Genomic DNA, 15,502 nt, shown 5'->3' on the forward strand with positions numbered 1-15,502 from the left:
CCTCCCCCCCCCCCCCCCCCCCCCGGCCTCCCATCTGCCCTCCCCGCGACCCGCCTCCGGCCTCCTCCCTCACCTGCTGGGCAGCAGGGGGTTTCAGCTTCCGTGCACGCAGCTCCCCCTCATGCTCAGAGCCAAAGTCATCCAGAAAGTCATCCCGGTCACTGTCCTTCCACCGCTTTGCCAGCTGCAGAGACAGGCCCGTGCTGTCCCCTCTGCTTTAAGGACCTCCCCAGACACCGCCCCCCCACAGCGGCCTCTAGGCCTCACACCCGGCCTCCTGGTCTCAGTGAAGGTGAACACTCAGCCATCTGAGGCCGGAAGGGCAGATGCGCCCCAAAGACACTACCCACCCTCCAGCAGGGCCGGGCCGCTGGCATATCTTCGCCCTTGTCACAGATCAGCAGCTTCCAAGGCAGAAGCCCGATGCCAGGGGTCCCACAGTATCCCACCGGGCACACACACCTGGCTCTCAGGCCGGGCCACCAGCAGCGAGATGTTGGTGTTCTCCTCCTGGCTCAGAATGGCCACCGCCTCTTCCCGGTTCTGGACGTCCATGCCATTTATCTGTGACAAGCCAAGGGACCATCAACAAGAACACCAGGGCTGGCTGTGGCACGGGCCCTGGCCGAACTGCATGGATGCCCTCACAGGGAGCTCCAGGCAGAGCACCGTGAGCCAGGAAAGGCTCTGGAGCTCTGACAGGATGGAAACTGGCTGGAAGGTGCTCAGGACCAGGACAGCCCGGCCCGTGCAAGAGCACTTGTGCCCCGAGGACAATGTGGCGTGGGGCAGGGGGGGGAGGGGGGTGCTCATGCCTGCAGGATGGATGGAGAGGCTGACTAGGTGCCAGAGCGGCACAGGCCCTCCTCGATGCCAGCAGATCCCATGAGCACACGGGAGCCACCAGGGGCAGCAGTACAGGAGAGGGAGGAGACCCAGCTCTCTCCCTGGTTTCAGGCACAGCCGGAGAGAGCTGGGGCTGGCTATGGACCAGTAGCTGGGCGGCCAGGGCAGCGAGGCCTCGGTCAGGCCTGCCGGCCCTGCTCACCTGGATGATCCGGTCACCCTCGCGGATCCGGCCGTCTTTGGCTGCAATGCTGTTGGGATTCACCTGCAAGGCAGATACATCACAGTGGCCCGGCACGCTTCGCTAAGGTTCCCTTTGGGTACCAAGGGGCAGCCTCACCTTGGGGACCCCCAAACCCCCAAAGCAAATTGAAGCCTCCTCCTTGCTTGCTCCGTCTGCAGCTCAGACCAGAAACTTCCAAGCTCCAGGAGGCAGGAACAAAACTGGGTCTTGGGCTAATCACCGCTCCCCAGCACGAGCCGCGAACTTGCCAGCCGAGAGCTTCCCAGCCCCTGGCCACCACCCCCAGGCCCAGGCCCATGCCCCCAGCTGGCACTCGTATACTCTTTTTGCATGGAAACCTATCACTGGCTGGGTAAATGGCGGCAGCCGGACACTTTCCCTTGCATACATCCACACCAAAATATCAGCCCTGGGGCTTGGTGGACAGTCAGACAGTCATACGGAGGCTGACTTGATCAGAGCGCTACCAGCACGTGGGGGGCAGCTGGGGAGCCATCCACCCTCCTGCGGACACACAGACATCTGCCACGGGCCGGTGGGGAAGAAGGATCCCGTGAGTACCGGGAGAGGCTGGCTGTAGGGCGTGGGAGGGGAACAAAGCCTGGCTGGGACTTCGGCCTCGCTCACTGTCCCCATCACTGTCCCCATCCCCCTCCTGGGGAGGGCTGCCGGGATGAACACACACCGGAAGCCATCAGCTGCCCTATGTGATGCTAAGCAGGCCCCATCCCCAGCGGTTGGCTCTTTATGCGCAGCCTCAGTGCCCTGGGCGGCAAGGACAGGCCACAGGGGTAGGTGCGGGGACTCTCCACGTGCCAGACCCTGCGTCAGCACCCGCCACCACGGTGCCTTCCCCCCGCTGCTGGTGCCGTGCAGGTGGACACCATCAGAGTCTGGCCCTGATGTCCTGGCACACAGGGAGGAGGCGTGGGGCTCCACCGCCTCCTAGAACACTCTACTCCTGCGCCCCACCTTCGTACCTCTCCAACATAGATGCCCAGGTCCTCCTCATCGTCCGTGCGGTAGCAAACCATCAGGCCTAGCTTGTCCCGGTGGCTGGTCTTATACAGCTCCACCTCCTGCCACGCGGGGAATGGGGGGCGCGGAGGAAGGAAGCCCCCAGAACGCGTGAGCGCGGAGGCGTGCTGCACGGCCGGCAGCCGCAGCCCAGCCCCACAGCCCAGCCCCACCCCCAGCAGCAGCACATCACCTGAGCCAAGCTTCCAGCCTCCGACTCAGAGGGTCTCTCTTGCCATCCCCAGGGGCGCGAGTGTGCCACGGCCTACCCTACCGGGAAATGCCCAGACACACACAAGACACACGGGACGCACGGGACACGGACATGCGTGGGACACACACTTGCTGACACGGACTGGCTGAGGGACCTCTCCCGTGCCCTCCCTGACTCAGTCCAACCTGACCCAACCTGGCCCGTGAGCCTGAGTCACCAGTCGCGCGTGGGCAAGGGCCACAAGGCTCGGCCGCCTGCAGACAACAGGAGCCAGGCCTGAGCCGGGCTACAGACAGCCATCCCGGGGCTGGCCCCTGGAGCTGGCTGTGGGCCCTGTCCCGGCCTGGCCGCCTGGCTCACCTCATACTCCAGCTCGTCCATACGGTCTGCCTCCTGTGGGCCGCCCTCCATGAACTCCGCTGGGTCATAATACTCATGGCTGATGGGGGGGCTGCCCAGGAGAAGGGGGGTCAGGCCAACCATCTGGTCTTCTCATGCCCTAGCCTCAGCCCCCAGGCTGGCCGGTCCCAGCGCGCTCAGCACGGAGCCCCTGCTTCTGAGCTACATACATGCATCCATGCAAAGGCCGGGAATGCTTCTTGGACAGAAGTGTGCAGGGGACTGCACTGAGGACACAGGCATGCCTACCTCTCCCCACCCCGCCCCACCCCGTCGCCCAGCCCCCACCGGCCGACAGGGTACCAACTTCTCCAAACTACAGGTGTCCCTCCCACCTGGCACTGGCCCCGCTCATGCAACGCCCCCAGGAGTTATCCAGGCCCCAGAGGACTGCTGGGGAGGGCAGGAGGGCCCGCTCTACCTCCAGGGGCAGCCCTCCTGGCCCCAAGGCTAAGCGTGGCTGCTGGCGGCCAGGGGCCTCGCTCTCGGCAGAGGAGGGGATCCCGGGACTACCTCCCTGCAGCCCGGGTTTCGATTAGCGGAGTAAGCCACGGGCCTGGACAAGAGGCCCTTCTTCTGAGCGGGCCAGAAAGAAGCTGAAGAGATGGATGGGACAGACCAGGATGGTGGAAGATTCAGAGAGGGAGGCTTGAGAGGCAGAAGACAATGGACGGCAGAGGGGGACAGAGGAGGAAGAAGGAAGGGCCGAGGCAGCAAAGTCCCCTGGCCCTGGGGTAGCTACCACAGGGAACCTGTATGTCAGCCTCCCCTGGTCCCTTCACCGGCTGCTGTCCAGCCTGAGGCTAGAAGCCTAGAAATTTCTGAGCCCGTGGATGCCACAGTCAGCTCTGGAGGCCAAGGAGCCTGCTTCCCGCCTGAGAGGACAGGCCAGTCGGGGTCTCCCTGCCGTGCCCAGAGCTGCGGCAAGGCAGCGTCTGGGTGGCGTGCCCTCTCTGGAGGCAGGGCCCGGGGCCCTCCTGAGGGCGACTCACAGCTCAGACAGGACGTACGGCTCCAGGATGACCATGGGCGGGGTGGGCGGGCGCAGCTTGCCCAGCGCCATGATATGCTCAAAGGTGATGTCGGTCTGAGTGCCACTGTCCACCAGCTGCAGGTCATGGCACGAGCTGTCCCCCCGGAGGCGGGGGCTGCGTCTCAGCACCTGGATCACTAGGGGCTCCTTGGAGGAGCGCAGGGCCTCCAGGGTTTGCTCCTGAGACAGCTTGGAGAGCTCCTTCCCGTTCACCTGCGGCAGAGACACGCCCCTGTGAGCACGCGGCGAGCCCCGCCCCGCTCTCCGCCACCTGCCACCGGTGGCGGGTGGGCTCTCCACCCTCATTCCCAAGTGAGCCCCCTTCGCCCTGCCCTACACGGTGCCGTCCGGGGCTCGGGGAGCCCCAGCGACCGTGCACTGGGTCTGGGGGCTCTGCCCTCGCCCTGGAACACGCCCCGGCCCTCCTCCAGCAGAAGCCACCCACTCCTCCGTCCTCCTCACTCCTTCGGGCAGTACTGAGGCCAGAGCTGGTGTCTAGAAGCTCATCTGACAGCAAGGCTGGAGGAAGACCTTGATTCCTCTCCCAACGGGAGTCAGTCAATAAATGGCCTCGGGCCGGAGGGCTGGAAAGAGCATGCAGACACGAAGGACAGGATCTGTGTCGTCAAGGCAATGACAGACTTGCTGAAGAGAGAAGGTGACACACAGAGCCTCCCTCCTGACACTGCAAGGCAACCTAAGGGAGGTGCCAAGGAAGCGATCCTTACAAGACCATCACCATTTCTCCGGTGCCTTGATGTGCGTCTCCCCCGGAATCCTGACCCCAACCACCATTTTGCAGATGAGGAAACTGAGGGAGCAGAAGGGAGGGAGTGAGTCAAGGTCATGAGCCAGACGGGGCTGTAGTGATCAGAGTTGGGGGCGGTGTTCAAGGAGGCTGGGCTGCTGCAGCCTTCCAGGAAGAGACCCCCAGTGGTGGGTGGTAGGTGGTGGGCGGAGGGCGGAGTGCTCTCTGGGCCCCGCTGGGCGGAGGAAGGTGTGCCCTCAAGGCAACCGGGGGCAAAGGGCCGGCCCCAGCCTGGCCACTTGTTTCTGCTCGTTTCTGCAGCAGCCTGGGTGCGCTGGGCCCTGGCTGAGGCCCCAACAGACACGGACAGAGTTCAGGACACGTGCCACGAGGCCAGTGAGGGGCGGAGGGTGCGGATCGGGAAGCAGTTCCAGAAGGAGGGGAAATGGCGGCGGCAGCTCACGGAAGGGAGCACACGCACTAGTGGGGGTACTGCAAACGGCCACACCCAGCGGGTCGCCACTGAAGCAGACCTTTGCTACCAAGGAAGCACAGGGCCCGCCACACCTCATCTAGGAAGGGGGTAGGGAAGGCTCCCCGAGCAGGGGCACCTGGCCCGCATCAGGAGAAAGGAGAGGGGAGGCTGGTTTGCAAGGGGAAGTGAAGGCAGCACGGAATGCAGGGCCCACAGACCCAGCACCCGTGCAAGGACAGAGGTTCAGCAAGAAGAGGAGGGAGGGGCCGCACTTGGGCACAGGTCCCAGTCTCCGAATTCCCACAGTGCCACCTCTGTCCCTGGGTGTCTCAGGGGGATGGGGTTCTTCACACAGATGCCCAACCCAACTGCAAAATCGTGTCTTCTGGCTGCCGCGTAACAGATCGAGCCCTGGCTGTCATTCCAAGGAGAAGGCCATCTTAGGAAGCACAGGGAGTCCTAGGGCCCCCTGGCCAACCAGTGGCTCCTCTGAGCCATGGAGCCCAAATAATTACCTATCTGCTACTTGATTATGTCCTTGTAAATAATAATCTCAGTATGTAGGTCTCCCTCTCCCCAAACTCTCCATAGTCAGAAAATATTTTTTTAATCAGTCGGGTCTAATCATCAAAAAAACAGGTTCATTGCAGAGCATTCGAAAAACACAGAAAATCATAAAGAAGAAAACAAAAACCAGCCAAGAAGGTACTGGTTTGCAACTAATGGTAAGTGTGCGAAAGTGGCGGGTACAGCCCGAGAGGCTGCAGGGTCAAGGCTGAGCGCGCAGGGGAGAGGCCCGCTGCAGGTATGCATTGGAAAGGCGAGGAAAGGGCCGTCTGGGAAAGCCTGTAGACACAGGGATGGCAGGAACGGCCCTGGAGCCCTTAGCAGAGTTGACTGTGAAGCTGCCAGGAAATTTGCAAGCCCCTTGTTAAACACAGCCGTTATCGCCATTTTGATGAATTAATCTTACAACGGAATGAATTATATTACAAGCAAAGGCAGCCAGTACTCCAAGCTCACGACTGTCTAATGATCTTCCTACCCTTTCCTGTTCGCACTCTCAGGGTTCCTAATGTGTCGCGTGTCTGGAAAGAGGACATCCTATAAAATGGCGCGGGACCTGCATCTCTTTCCGTGTTCAGCGACATCACGCTGGTGGCCGTGATGGGAGTACTTGCACCACAGAAATTAGCAACCGCTCCAAAGTGGGGCTTTTTGTTTCGGACGCTTCCCAGTGCCCCAGCGCCCTTAAGTCAAGTGCTTCCCTAAAATGCAACAGGGCTGGGCTGTCCTCGGGATCTCCAAGGGGTAGGTGTCTCCCCGGAACTCCTGGAGCAGAGCCACAAGTGTGCAACAGGATGCTCAGGTGACACTGAGAAATGCAGGAATGTCTTTCTCCCTGGAATCTGTTGGTTTTCCGGCCGCAGCGTTGCTATGGAAACTGGGCCCAGACAGTGGGGAGGGGAATGCGGGGTGGGCTGGGATGTCACGAGGAGGATGGGCGCCCGCAGAGATGGGTCATGAGTCATCAGAGTGACGCCTGGGCAGCCCAGCAGCCTTCCCTTTGACCCGCGTGTTCCTTCAGCCTCCTCTCTTTCCCCTTCCTCACGCAGGGTGGGCCCCCCAAGCCAATGAAGGTAAGCGGGGCAGAGACAGCCGGTGACAAGTAAGAAATGAGCCCCTCCCACAGGGGGTGAGAGCCACCGGCGGGCTACGGAAGTATGGGGGATGGGCAGAGTATCTCGGGGGCAGGCACACAGTGAGGACCCAGTGTTGTGTTAAGACCTCTTCTCGTCCTGCCTCGAGCCCTGCCCTCATCCTGCCATCTCGAGTTAGAGAAAGTCGTGCACACCAGCCTCAACATTGTCCGAAACGAGGCCGGCTTGCCCTCAGATTCCCCTCCTCGGGTCACACGCAAACGTGCACACACGCCAGAGACTGTCCCCACGGAGACACCCGGGACCCACTCCCGCTCCTCCCCTGCTGCCCACACTCCAAGCCCCCGACAGGCAATCCAAAATGGATCAAAGTCCTAAATGGACAAAGCAAAATCGCCTACCTTGGAGGCGAGAGAACAATGTCAATAATGTTGCAACAGAGAAGCAATTCTTAAGATTACAAAACAGACAAGCAAGAATGGAAAAGACATAAATTTGAACAAAGGACATAAGCACGGTGACAAGAGAAGATCGGCTGTGAGAAGATCCTTACAAGCATAGAACCGATAAAGGACTATCCAGAGCGTTACACAGAAGATTTCCAACAAAACAATAAGAAAATACAAACAACTCAACAGGAAAACCAACACTCACGGAAGAGGGAGCCCGAAGCAAGCCATAAGCATTTGGGAAGATGCCCCTTCTGGCCGCTGGGGTGTCAGCAGCATCGTGTCACAATGGCCAATGCGGGGAAATAGCCCAAGGATGTGCCATGGGTAGAATCGATCAAAGAATTGGGCTCGCTCGTGCGTGTGGCGTATGGAAACACTTGTGCTCATTAAGGGTATCAGTAGGAGAAAACGGGCATCAGGATGACAAACCCAAATCCGCCCACAAGGGAAGGAATAGAATGGGGTCAGGGATGGGTGTGCGCAGGCGGCTTCGGACCTGCCTTTTTAGGGGAGAGACGCTGAGGCCAACAGGCCAAAAGCGAGGTCGGACGGCTGTATGCTTTTCTGTAGTTGAGAAAGATTTCAAAACGGTTGCGTGTGGAGGGGCAGCCGGGGGCAGGGAGGCCCGCTGGGCAGCTCACGATGCCATCACCTACTTGGAGGGCGACACTGGGGGGGGGTGGAGCTTTCTGGCTGGGTGGCCTGACGGCTGTTACTGAGAATAGCCACAAAGCAGGAACAGAGAGCCGCTCCGGTTTGCCGACTGTGCCAGGCTGTGTTCAGAGTGCTCGCACAAGCGCGTCGAGTGGGAAGCAGAGGAAGCGGGGGCCCAGCGCCGGGGCATCTCAGGCCACCGTGGAAGAAAGCCCGTCCTTTCTATACAAGCAGCGGTTGGGGGGGACGTGGGAGGTAGGTGCCCACGAGAGTGGCAGGGCTGAGGGCTGGGGGCACGTGAGCGTGGGTGGGTGGGAACGGGCATAGGGGTGTGGGTAGAGCGTGCGTGAGGGTGGCCTTTGTGGGTGGGGAGTGGGAGTGGGTGGCGCGTGTGGGTGGGCGCTAGGGCTCGGTGGTAGGGGGGCGGGTTTTGACCCTGTGTTGAATCCCCTTCTCCTTCCAGAGGGTCTCCTCCTCCCCTCCCTCCCCCGCCATGTCCCTGCTTAAGCTGGGTGAGCCTCTATCATTCGGTCTCCTCCGTCCCCTGCCTCACACATCCTTCTTTCCTCCCCCCCCCCCCCCCGTAGCCGCTCATCACTGCCTGGCTCCCTCCTGTCACCCACACCCACGCAAGGACAGGTGCCAGGTGCATCCATCCCTGGCTGAAGAGTCACACTCGCTGGCAAGCAGACACATGCTGAGGGCGCCACGAAAGGCCCAACGAACACCCCGGGACAAAGAGGCGACCCAGCATGTGGACATGGCCTGACAGGCCTGCGATTCGACTCCCCACGGGCAGGCGAGACGTCCTCATCCACAGCTCGGAGGGGAAGCCAGGCCCCTAGGGGCCCCACCCGAGCCTCCGAGGTGGCCCTCAGCTCTGCTTCTACATCTGTCTCTCTCTCCCACCAGGCCAGGGAGCCTTCTATCCAGAGGGAATCCACAATTAGGATCACACTGGCGATGCCACTTCCGATCCGGGGAGAGCGGTGCTTGCTGGCCACGCTCGTTGTCAGAAACTCTATTAGAAGATGCTGCCTTCATCAAGTACAAACCTCCCGCCTTTGGAACAATCCAGAAGAAATCCACTTCGTCTTGCGACACCCACACAAGCCCGAAGCCCACCTCAACGCCCCCCCACCCAACTGCCAATCCCGCTGGTGTCACGGTGCGCTCGCAAAGACAGCGGATCTTCAAGCACTGCCCCTCCAGAGAGCGACTCGGTGCTCTCTGCTCGAGGACTCCGCACACACGGAGCCGGTCCCCGCTGCCGACATGGGCCCAGGCGGGTTGGCCAGAGACCTGCCGCTCCAACTCAAGGCTGAGCTGGAAGTCACTCCACTTCCACGGTGGGGAGAGGGGATCGAAGCCTTGGAGGTGCGCCCCGTTGCTCTAATGTGGCCCAGGCGGCCCTCACACTCTCCTAGCATGTGGCCCGGTTCCCATTTACACACTGGGAGAGCACTCGCTGCCCTGGGTCCCCAGACACCAAAGCACCTGGCAAGCCCCGGCTCCACAGGTCCCAAGGACAGTGGCCCCCTCGCAGACCCCACGGCGCTAAGGGTTCCCTCATCCTGGCTGACCCTGTCGCCCAGTCACACACTCTGTCTGAATCTCACCTGCTGTTAAAAGGGGAAACTTTCTGGAGAAATTTGTTAATAACTCTAAAGAATCTTGAAAATGTTCATCATTTCCCCTTTGATCCAATAAATCATCTCTAAGTAGTAGATCCTAAATGATAATAACAGCACGTGAATTACAAGGCTGTGCAGAGCAGCATAGTTTTTTGTGTTGCTGTAAAATATACCTAACACAACATTTACCATTTTTACCATTTTAAAGGGTGCACTTCAGAGGTGCCTGGGGGGGGGGGGTGGGGCAGTCAGTCGGTTAAGCGTCCAACTCTTGACTTTGGCTGAAGTCATGATCTCACAGTTCCTGAGTGTGAGCCCCACATCAGGCTCTGTGCTGACAGTGTGGAGCCTGCTTGGGATTCTCTCTCTCCCTCTCTCTCTGTGCCCCTCTCCTGCTCTCTCGCTCTCTCTCTCTCTCTCTCTGTCACTCAAAACTAAATAAACTAAAACAAGTTTTTAGGTATACACTTCAGTGGCACTTAGCTCATTCACATTTTTCTGTACCCACAGCCTGTATCTCGTTCTGGCACATTTTCATCCCCCCGGAAGGTGACCCCCTGCCCCTTGTCTCCACATTCACCCCAGCCCCTACCGCTCTCTTTTCTGTCCACACATAAATGCAACTGAACAATGTCCTTAGCATGGTTTATAGGTTCCCGCGAGGCTGCAGGAGGCATCGGCACTCCATTCTGTCTACGGCTGAATATTCCCTACTGGTCCCCCAAATGCAGGGACCACATTTCGCTGGCCCGTTCATCCGTCAGTAGACACTGGGTTGTTTCCACTTTGGGGTCACTGCAAACAGTGCTGCCGTGTACCCCTGTGTGCGACTTTTCGTCTGAGTCCCTGTTTTCAGATCTTTGGGGTGTATGCCTAGGAGTGCAACTGCCGGGCCCTGAGGTCATTCTATACTGAACTTATTGAGGTACCAAAATTCGTTTTAGTGGCAAAACCTTTACAACGATCTTCGGTATGAAGTGTCGACCTCACTGAAGCATACGGCTGCCCTACCACAGTCTGCCAACAGCAAGCCTGTTTCTCAAAAAAAGATATAAAATGACATGGGAACTCTGAGGCCTACCTTATAAAATATCTGTTTATGGACAAAGGCTGAGAAAGAATATATAAAAACACTGTGCGAGGGAAATCTGAGGTTTTTTCCCCCTTTTCCCAAACTGTATAGAACATGCCTATACTGTTTTTGGGGAAAAAAATGCTTATAAAGTTCAAAAAAAAAAAAAAGAACGTGGCTGGAAAAATCTCACGATAAAATATTAAGCAAAAAGATCTGCTTAAGGCAGTGTGACCCCAATTCTGGGAGCAAGGGTCTCAGTGAGTAGGAGGCAGCCCAGCTCGGACAGAGGCAGGGAGGGACGGGTGGCTGGCTGAGTTTTCACTCGTACGTGCATATGTGCGAATGGGTTCAACGCTACACAATACTTTCTTTAAAGACTATCAGGAAATTCACAAAAATAGAAAAGCATTAGCAGTGGTTGTATCTTGGAGATGGATTTACAGGGGATTCTTCTTCTCTCTTTTGTTTTTTATAGTACTTTCTCCGATGAACATCACCTTTATAATCAGAGAGAAAACACACAGAAACAACGTGGCCTGTGATATGCTCCAAGCTTTCCTCAGTTTCCCCACGGCTCCAGACTCGGTGGCAGGCTCTGGTTTGTGCTCCTGGCTCCTGGGCAGCCCAAGCGGGGACTGCAGCCTCCAGGCTCCAGCCCCTTGGGTGCCGATTAAAGGAGAGTGGTGGTAATGAAGTTACACCACACTCCACATCCACACCCGATCCGATCCGATGAGACTCAGGAGACACTCCTTTGTCCCTCTACTGCCTTCATTGCCCTGCCTGGGTGTCCCACAAAAGGAAGAGGCGGCTTCCAGGTGCCTGGAGTCCCAGAGGGAGTGAAGGAGGCCCCGGGGGGCCCTCGGGCTGTGGGCCCAGGTGGGGGGGATGGATCACAGCCACCCACCCCCTAGACGAAGTGGCCGAGAGGGCCCCACGCCCACTGCAGGGGCCACTGGGAAATGGGCTCCGGAAGACGGAAGGGCCTGACCACGGGGCTGGCCAGTTAGCCTCAAGAGGCTAACTAGGGGTGGGGGGTGCCTGGGTGGCTCAGTCGGTTGAGCATCCGACTTCGGCTTAGGTCACAATCTGATGGTTTGTGAGTTCGAGCCCCGCGTCGGGCTCTGTGCTGACAGCTCAGAGCCTGGAGCCTGCTTCAGATTCTGTGTCCTTCTCTCGCTGTGCCCCTCCCTCATTCATGCTCTGTCTCTCTTTCTCTCAAGAATAAATAAAACATTTTTAAAAATTAAAAAAAAAGAGGCTAACTAGGGGGACAGGACAGGACTGAGCAGACACCCCCCCCCATTCCCCCGGCCCAGCCCCCTCTGCCTGCTCCCTACTGGCTCCCTCTAAGGTGGGATTTATGGAAGGTGTTCTGTGGGTGACCAAGGTGTGGGTCCCAGTGTCTCAGCAGAAGATGACAGGAGGGCCCTGGGGTTGGGAGAGAGCACTGATTCCGTAAGCACCAGCCAAGAGGCAGGGAGGCAGAGCAGACAGGCCCCCAGGTCTGCCTTCAGAAGGAGCCCGTGCCCATCCCACCCACAATGCCCACCCCAGCCCCTCAATGCAAGCCAGGTGGCAGGGGTGGGACCCCTCCCCACCAGGGGGTGGACAGGCTTGGGGTAGCCAGTCAGGTAGTGGGGTGAGGAGACAAGACGTGACTAGGGCAGGGACCTACCACAACCCAGGCTTTAAAGGAGGGTTGGCATAACCAGTAAAGAAATTGAGTCAGTAACCAAAAATCTCCCAAGAAACCAGAGACCAGGGCCAGATGGCTGTCCAGGGGAATTCTACCAAACATTTAAAGAAGAGTAAACACCTATTCTTTTGAAGCTGTTACACAAGGGGCGCCTGGGTGGCGCAGTCGGTTAAGCGTCCGACTTCAGCCAGGTCACGATCTCGCGGTCCGTGAGTTAGAGCCCCGCGTCAGGCTCTGGGCTGATGGCTCAGAGCCTGGAGCCTGTTTCCGATTCTGTGTCTCCCTCTCTCTCTGCCCCTCCCCCGTTCATGCTGTCTCTCTCTGTCCCAAAAATAAATAAACGTTGAAAAAAAAATTTGAAGCTGTTACACAAAATAGAAATGGAGGGAAAACTTCCAAACTCATTCTATGAAGCCAGCATTATCTTGATTCCAAAACCACACAAAGACCCCACTAAAAAGGAGAACTATAGACCAATTTCCCTGATGAACACGTATGCAAAAATCCTCAACAAGATACTAGCCAACCAGATCCAACAACACATTAAAAGAATTATTCACCACAACCAAGTGGGATTTATACACGGGATGCAGGGCTGGTTCAATATCTGCAAATCAATCAATGTGATTCATCACATCAATAAAAGAAAGGACAAGATCATGTGATCTTGATCCTCTCAATAGATGCAGAGAAAGCATTTGACAAAATACAGCATCCTTTCTTGATAAAAACCCTCAAGAAAGTAGGGAGAGAATGATCATACCTCGAGATCATAAAAGCCATATATGAAAGACCTATGGCTAATATCTCCTCAATAGGGAAAAAGTGAGAGCTTTCCCCCTAAGGTCAGGAACACCACAGGGATGTCCACTCTCGTCACTGTTATTCAACATAGTACTGGAAGGCCTAGCCTCAGCAATCAGAAAACACAAAGGAATAAAAAGCATCCAAATCGGTCAGGAGGAATTCAAACTTTCACTCTTCACAGGGGACATGATACTCTGTATGGAAAACCCAAAAGATTCCACCAAAAAACTGCTAGAACTGATCCATGAATTCAGCAAAGTCGCAGGATATAAAATCAATGCACAGAAATCAATTGCATTCCTATACACCAATAATGAAGCAACAGAAAGAGAAATCAAGGAATTGATCCCATTTACAACTGCACCAAAAACATAAAATACCTAAAAATAAACCTAACCAAAGGTGAAAAATCTATATCCTGAAAACTATAGAAAGCTCATGAAAGAAATTGAAGAAGACACAAAAAAATGGAAAAAGATTCCATGCTCCTGGATAGGAAGAACAAATATTGTTTAAAATGTCAATACTACCCACAGCAATCTACATATTCAATGCAATCCCTATCAAAATAACACCAGCATTCTTCAGAGCTAGAACACACACTCCTAAACTTTGTATGGAACCATAAAAGACCCCAAATAGCCAAAGCAATCTTGAAAAAGAAAACCAAAGCTGGGAGCATCACAATCCTGGACTTCAAGCTGTATTACAAAGCTGTAATCATCAAGACAGTATGGTACTGGCACAAGAACAGACACTCATATCAATGGAACAGAATAGAGAACCCAGAAATGGACCCACAAACGTATGGCCAACTCATCTTTGACGAAGCAGGAAAGGCTATCCAATGGAATAAAGACAGTCTCTTCAGCAAGTGGTGCTGGGAAAACTGGACAGCGACATGCAGAAGAATGAACCTGGACCACTTTCTTACACCAGACACAAAAATAAACTAAAAATGGATGAAAGGCCTCAATGTAAGACAAGAAGCCATCAAAATCCTCGAGGAGAAAGCAGGCAAGAACCTCTTTGACCTGGGCCGCAGCACCTTCTTACTCAACACGTCTCCGGAGGCAAGGGAAACCAAAGCAAAAATGAACTACTGGGACCTCATCAAAATGAAAAGCTTCTGCACAACAAAGGAAACAATCAGCAAAACTAAAAGGCAACTGACATAATGGGAGATGATATTTGCAAACGACATATCAGATAAAGGGTTAGTATCCAAAATCTATAAAGAACTTATCAAACTCAACACCCAAAAAACAAAGAATCCAATGAAGAAATGGGCAAAAGACATGAATAGACACTTCTCCAAAGAAGACATCCAGATGGCCAACCGACACATGAAAAAATGCTCAACATCACTCATCATCAGGGAAATACAAATCAAAACCATAATGAGATACCACCTGACACCTGTCAGAATGGCTAACATTAACACATCAGGCAACAACAGGTGTTGGCGAGGATGCAGAGAAAGAGGATCTCTTTTGCATTGCTGGTGGCAATGCAAGCTGGTACAGCCACTCTGGAAAACAGTATGGAGGTTCCTCAAAAACTTAAAAATAGAACTACCCTATGACCCAGCAATGGCACTACTAGGCATTTATCCAATGGATACAGGTGTGCTGTTTCGAAGGGACACATGCACCCCCATGTTTATAGCAACACTATCAACAATAGCCAAAGTACGGAAAGAGCCTAAATGTCCATCGATGGATGAATGGATAAAGAAGATGTGGTCTATATAGATAAGGGAGTATTACTCGGCAATCAAAAAGAATGAAATCTTGCCATTTGCAGCTACGTGGATGGAACTGGAGGGTATTATGCTAAGTGAAATTAGTCAGTCAGAGAAAGACAAATATCATATGACTTTACTCATATGAGGACTTTAAGAGACAAAGCAGACGAACATAAGGGAAGGGAAACAAAAATAATATAAAAACAGGGAGGAGAGAAAACACAAGAGACTATTAAAAATAGAGAACAAACTGAGGGTTTGCTGGAGGGATCATGGGTGTGGGGATGGGCTTATTGGGCAAGGGCATTAAGGAGGACACTTGTTGGGATGAGCACTGGGTGTTATACGTAGGGCATGCATCACTGGATGCTACTCCTGAAATCATTATTGCACTATATGCTACCTTGGTTGTAAATTAAAAAGTAAATAAATAAAATAAAAATAAAGGAGAGTCAGGAGGGAGTTTTGGTGGGGGTGGGAAGAACTTTCTGGCAATCAGGGGTGTTGGGAGTGAGCAAGGAAGGGGAGTGGGGCGTCAGAGGCTGTATGGAAGTGGGTCTGGGCGACTAGGCCACTGCCCACTGCATTCTCTCGTTCCCAGGGGGCTGAAGACAAGGGACTCCAGGCCCAAACCTGCGCTGTCTCCAAGTGGCTTCTCCAGGAAGCAGAGGGACAGTGGAGAAGGGGCCCAGGCAGCAGGGAGGGCTCTCCTCTGCCCCAGGGCATCCGTCCAGAAGCTGACTGCTTCAGGCTGTGGGAAGACGTTGGGAGGGGAAGGGGGCAAAGCGCATGTCAGG

The 15,502-nt window shown here is 55.6% G+C and overlaps 1 protein-coding gene across 3 annotated transcripts in view; it reads right to left on the reverse strand.

The window, feature by feature from the left end:
* The window catches only part of PDZD4 (PDZ domain containing 4), a 31,964-nt gene that overhangs the window by 2,645 nt on the left and 13,817 nt on the right, over positions 1-15,502 (reverse strand). Inside the window, exons 2-7 of one of the 3 annotated variants that reach the window (XM_027053318.2) lie at positions 3,731-3,966; positions 2,682-2,772; positions 2,071-2,169; positions 1,049-1,111; positions 463-564; positions 74-184 (exon numbers count right to left, since the gene is read on the reverse strand). In XM_027053318.2, the coding sequence (XP_026909119.1) occupies positions 74-184; positions 463-564; positions 1,049-1,111; positions 2,071-2,169; positions 2,682-2,772; positions 3,731-3,966 (702 nt within the window). Of the gene's footprint in view, positions 1-73; positions 185-462; positions 565-1,048; positions 1,112-2,070; positions 2,170-2,681; positions 2,773-3,712; positions 3,967-15,502 lie in introns of all 3 variants that reach the window. The other 2 variants (XM_027053317.2, XM_027053320.2) reach the window with 2 other exon arrangements.

The sequence above is a fragment of the Acinonyx jubatus genome, chromosome X (assembly GCF_027475565.1).
Source record: "Acinonyx jubatus isolate Ajub_Pintada_27869175 chromosome X, VMU_Ajub_asm_v1.0, whole genome shotgun sequence".
In the NCBI taxonomy this organism is placed as follows: Eukaryota; Metazoa; Chordata; class Mammalia; order Carnivora; family Felidae; genus Acinonyx; species Acinonyx jubatus.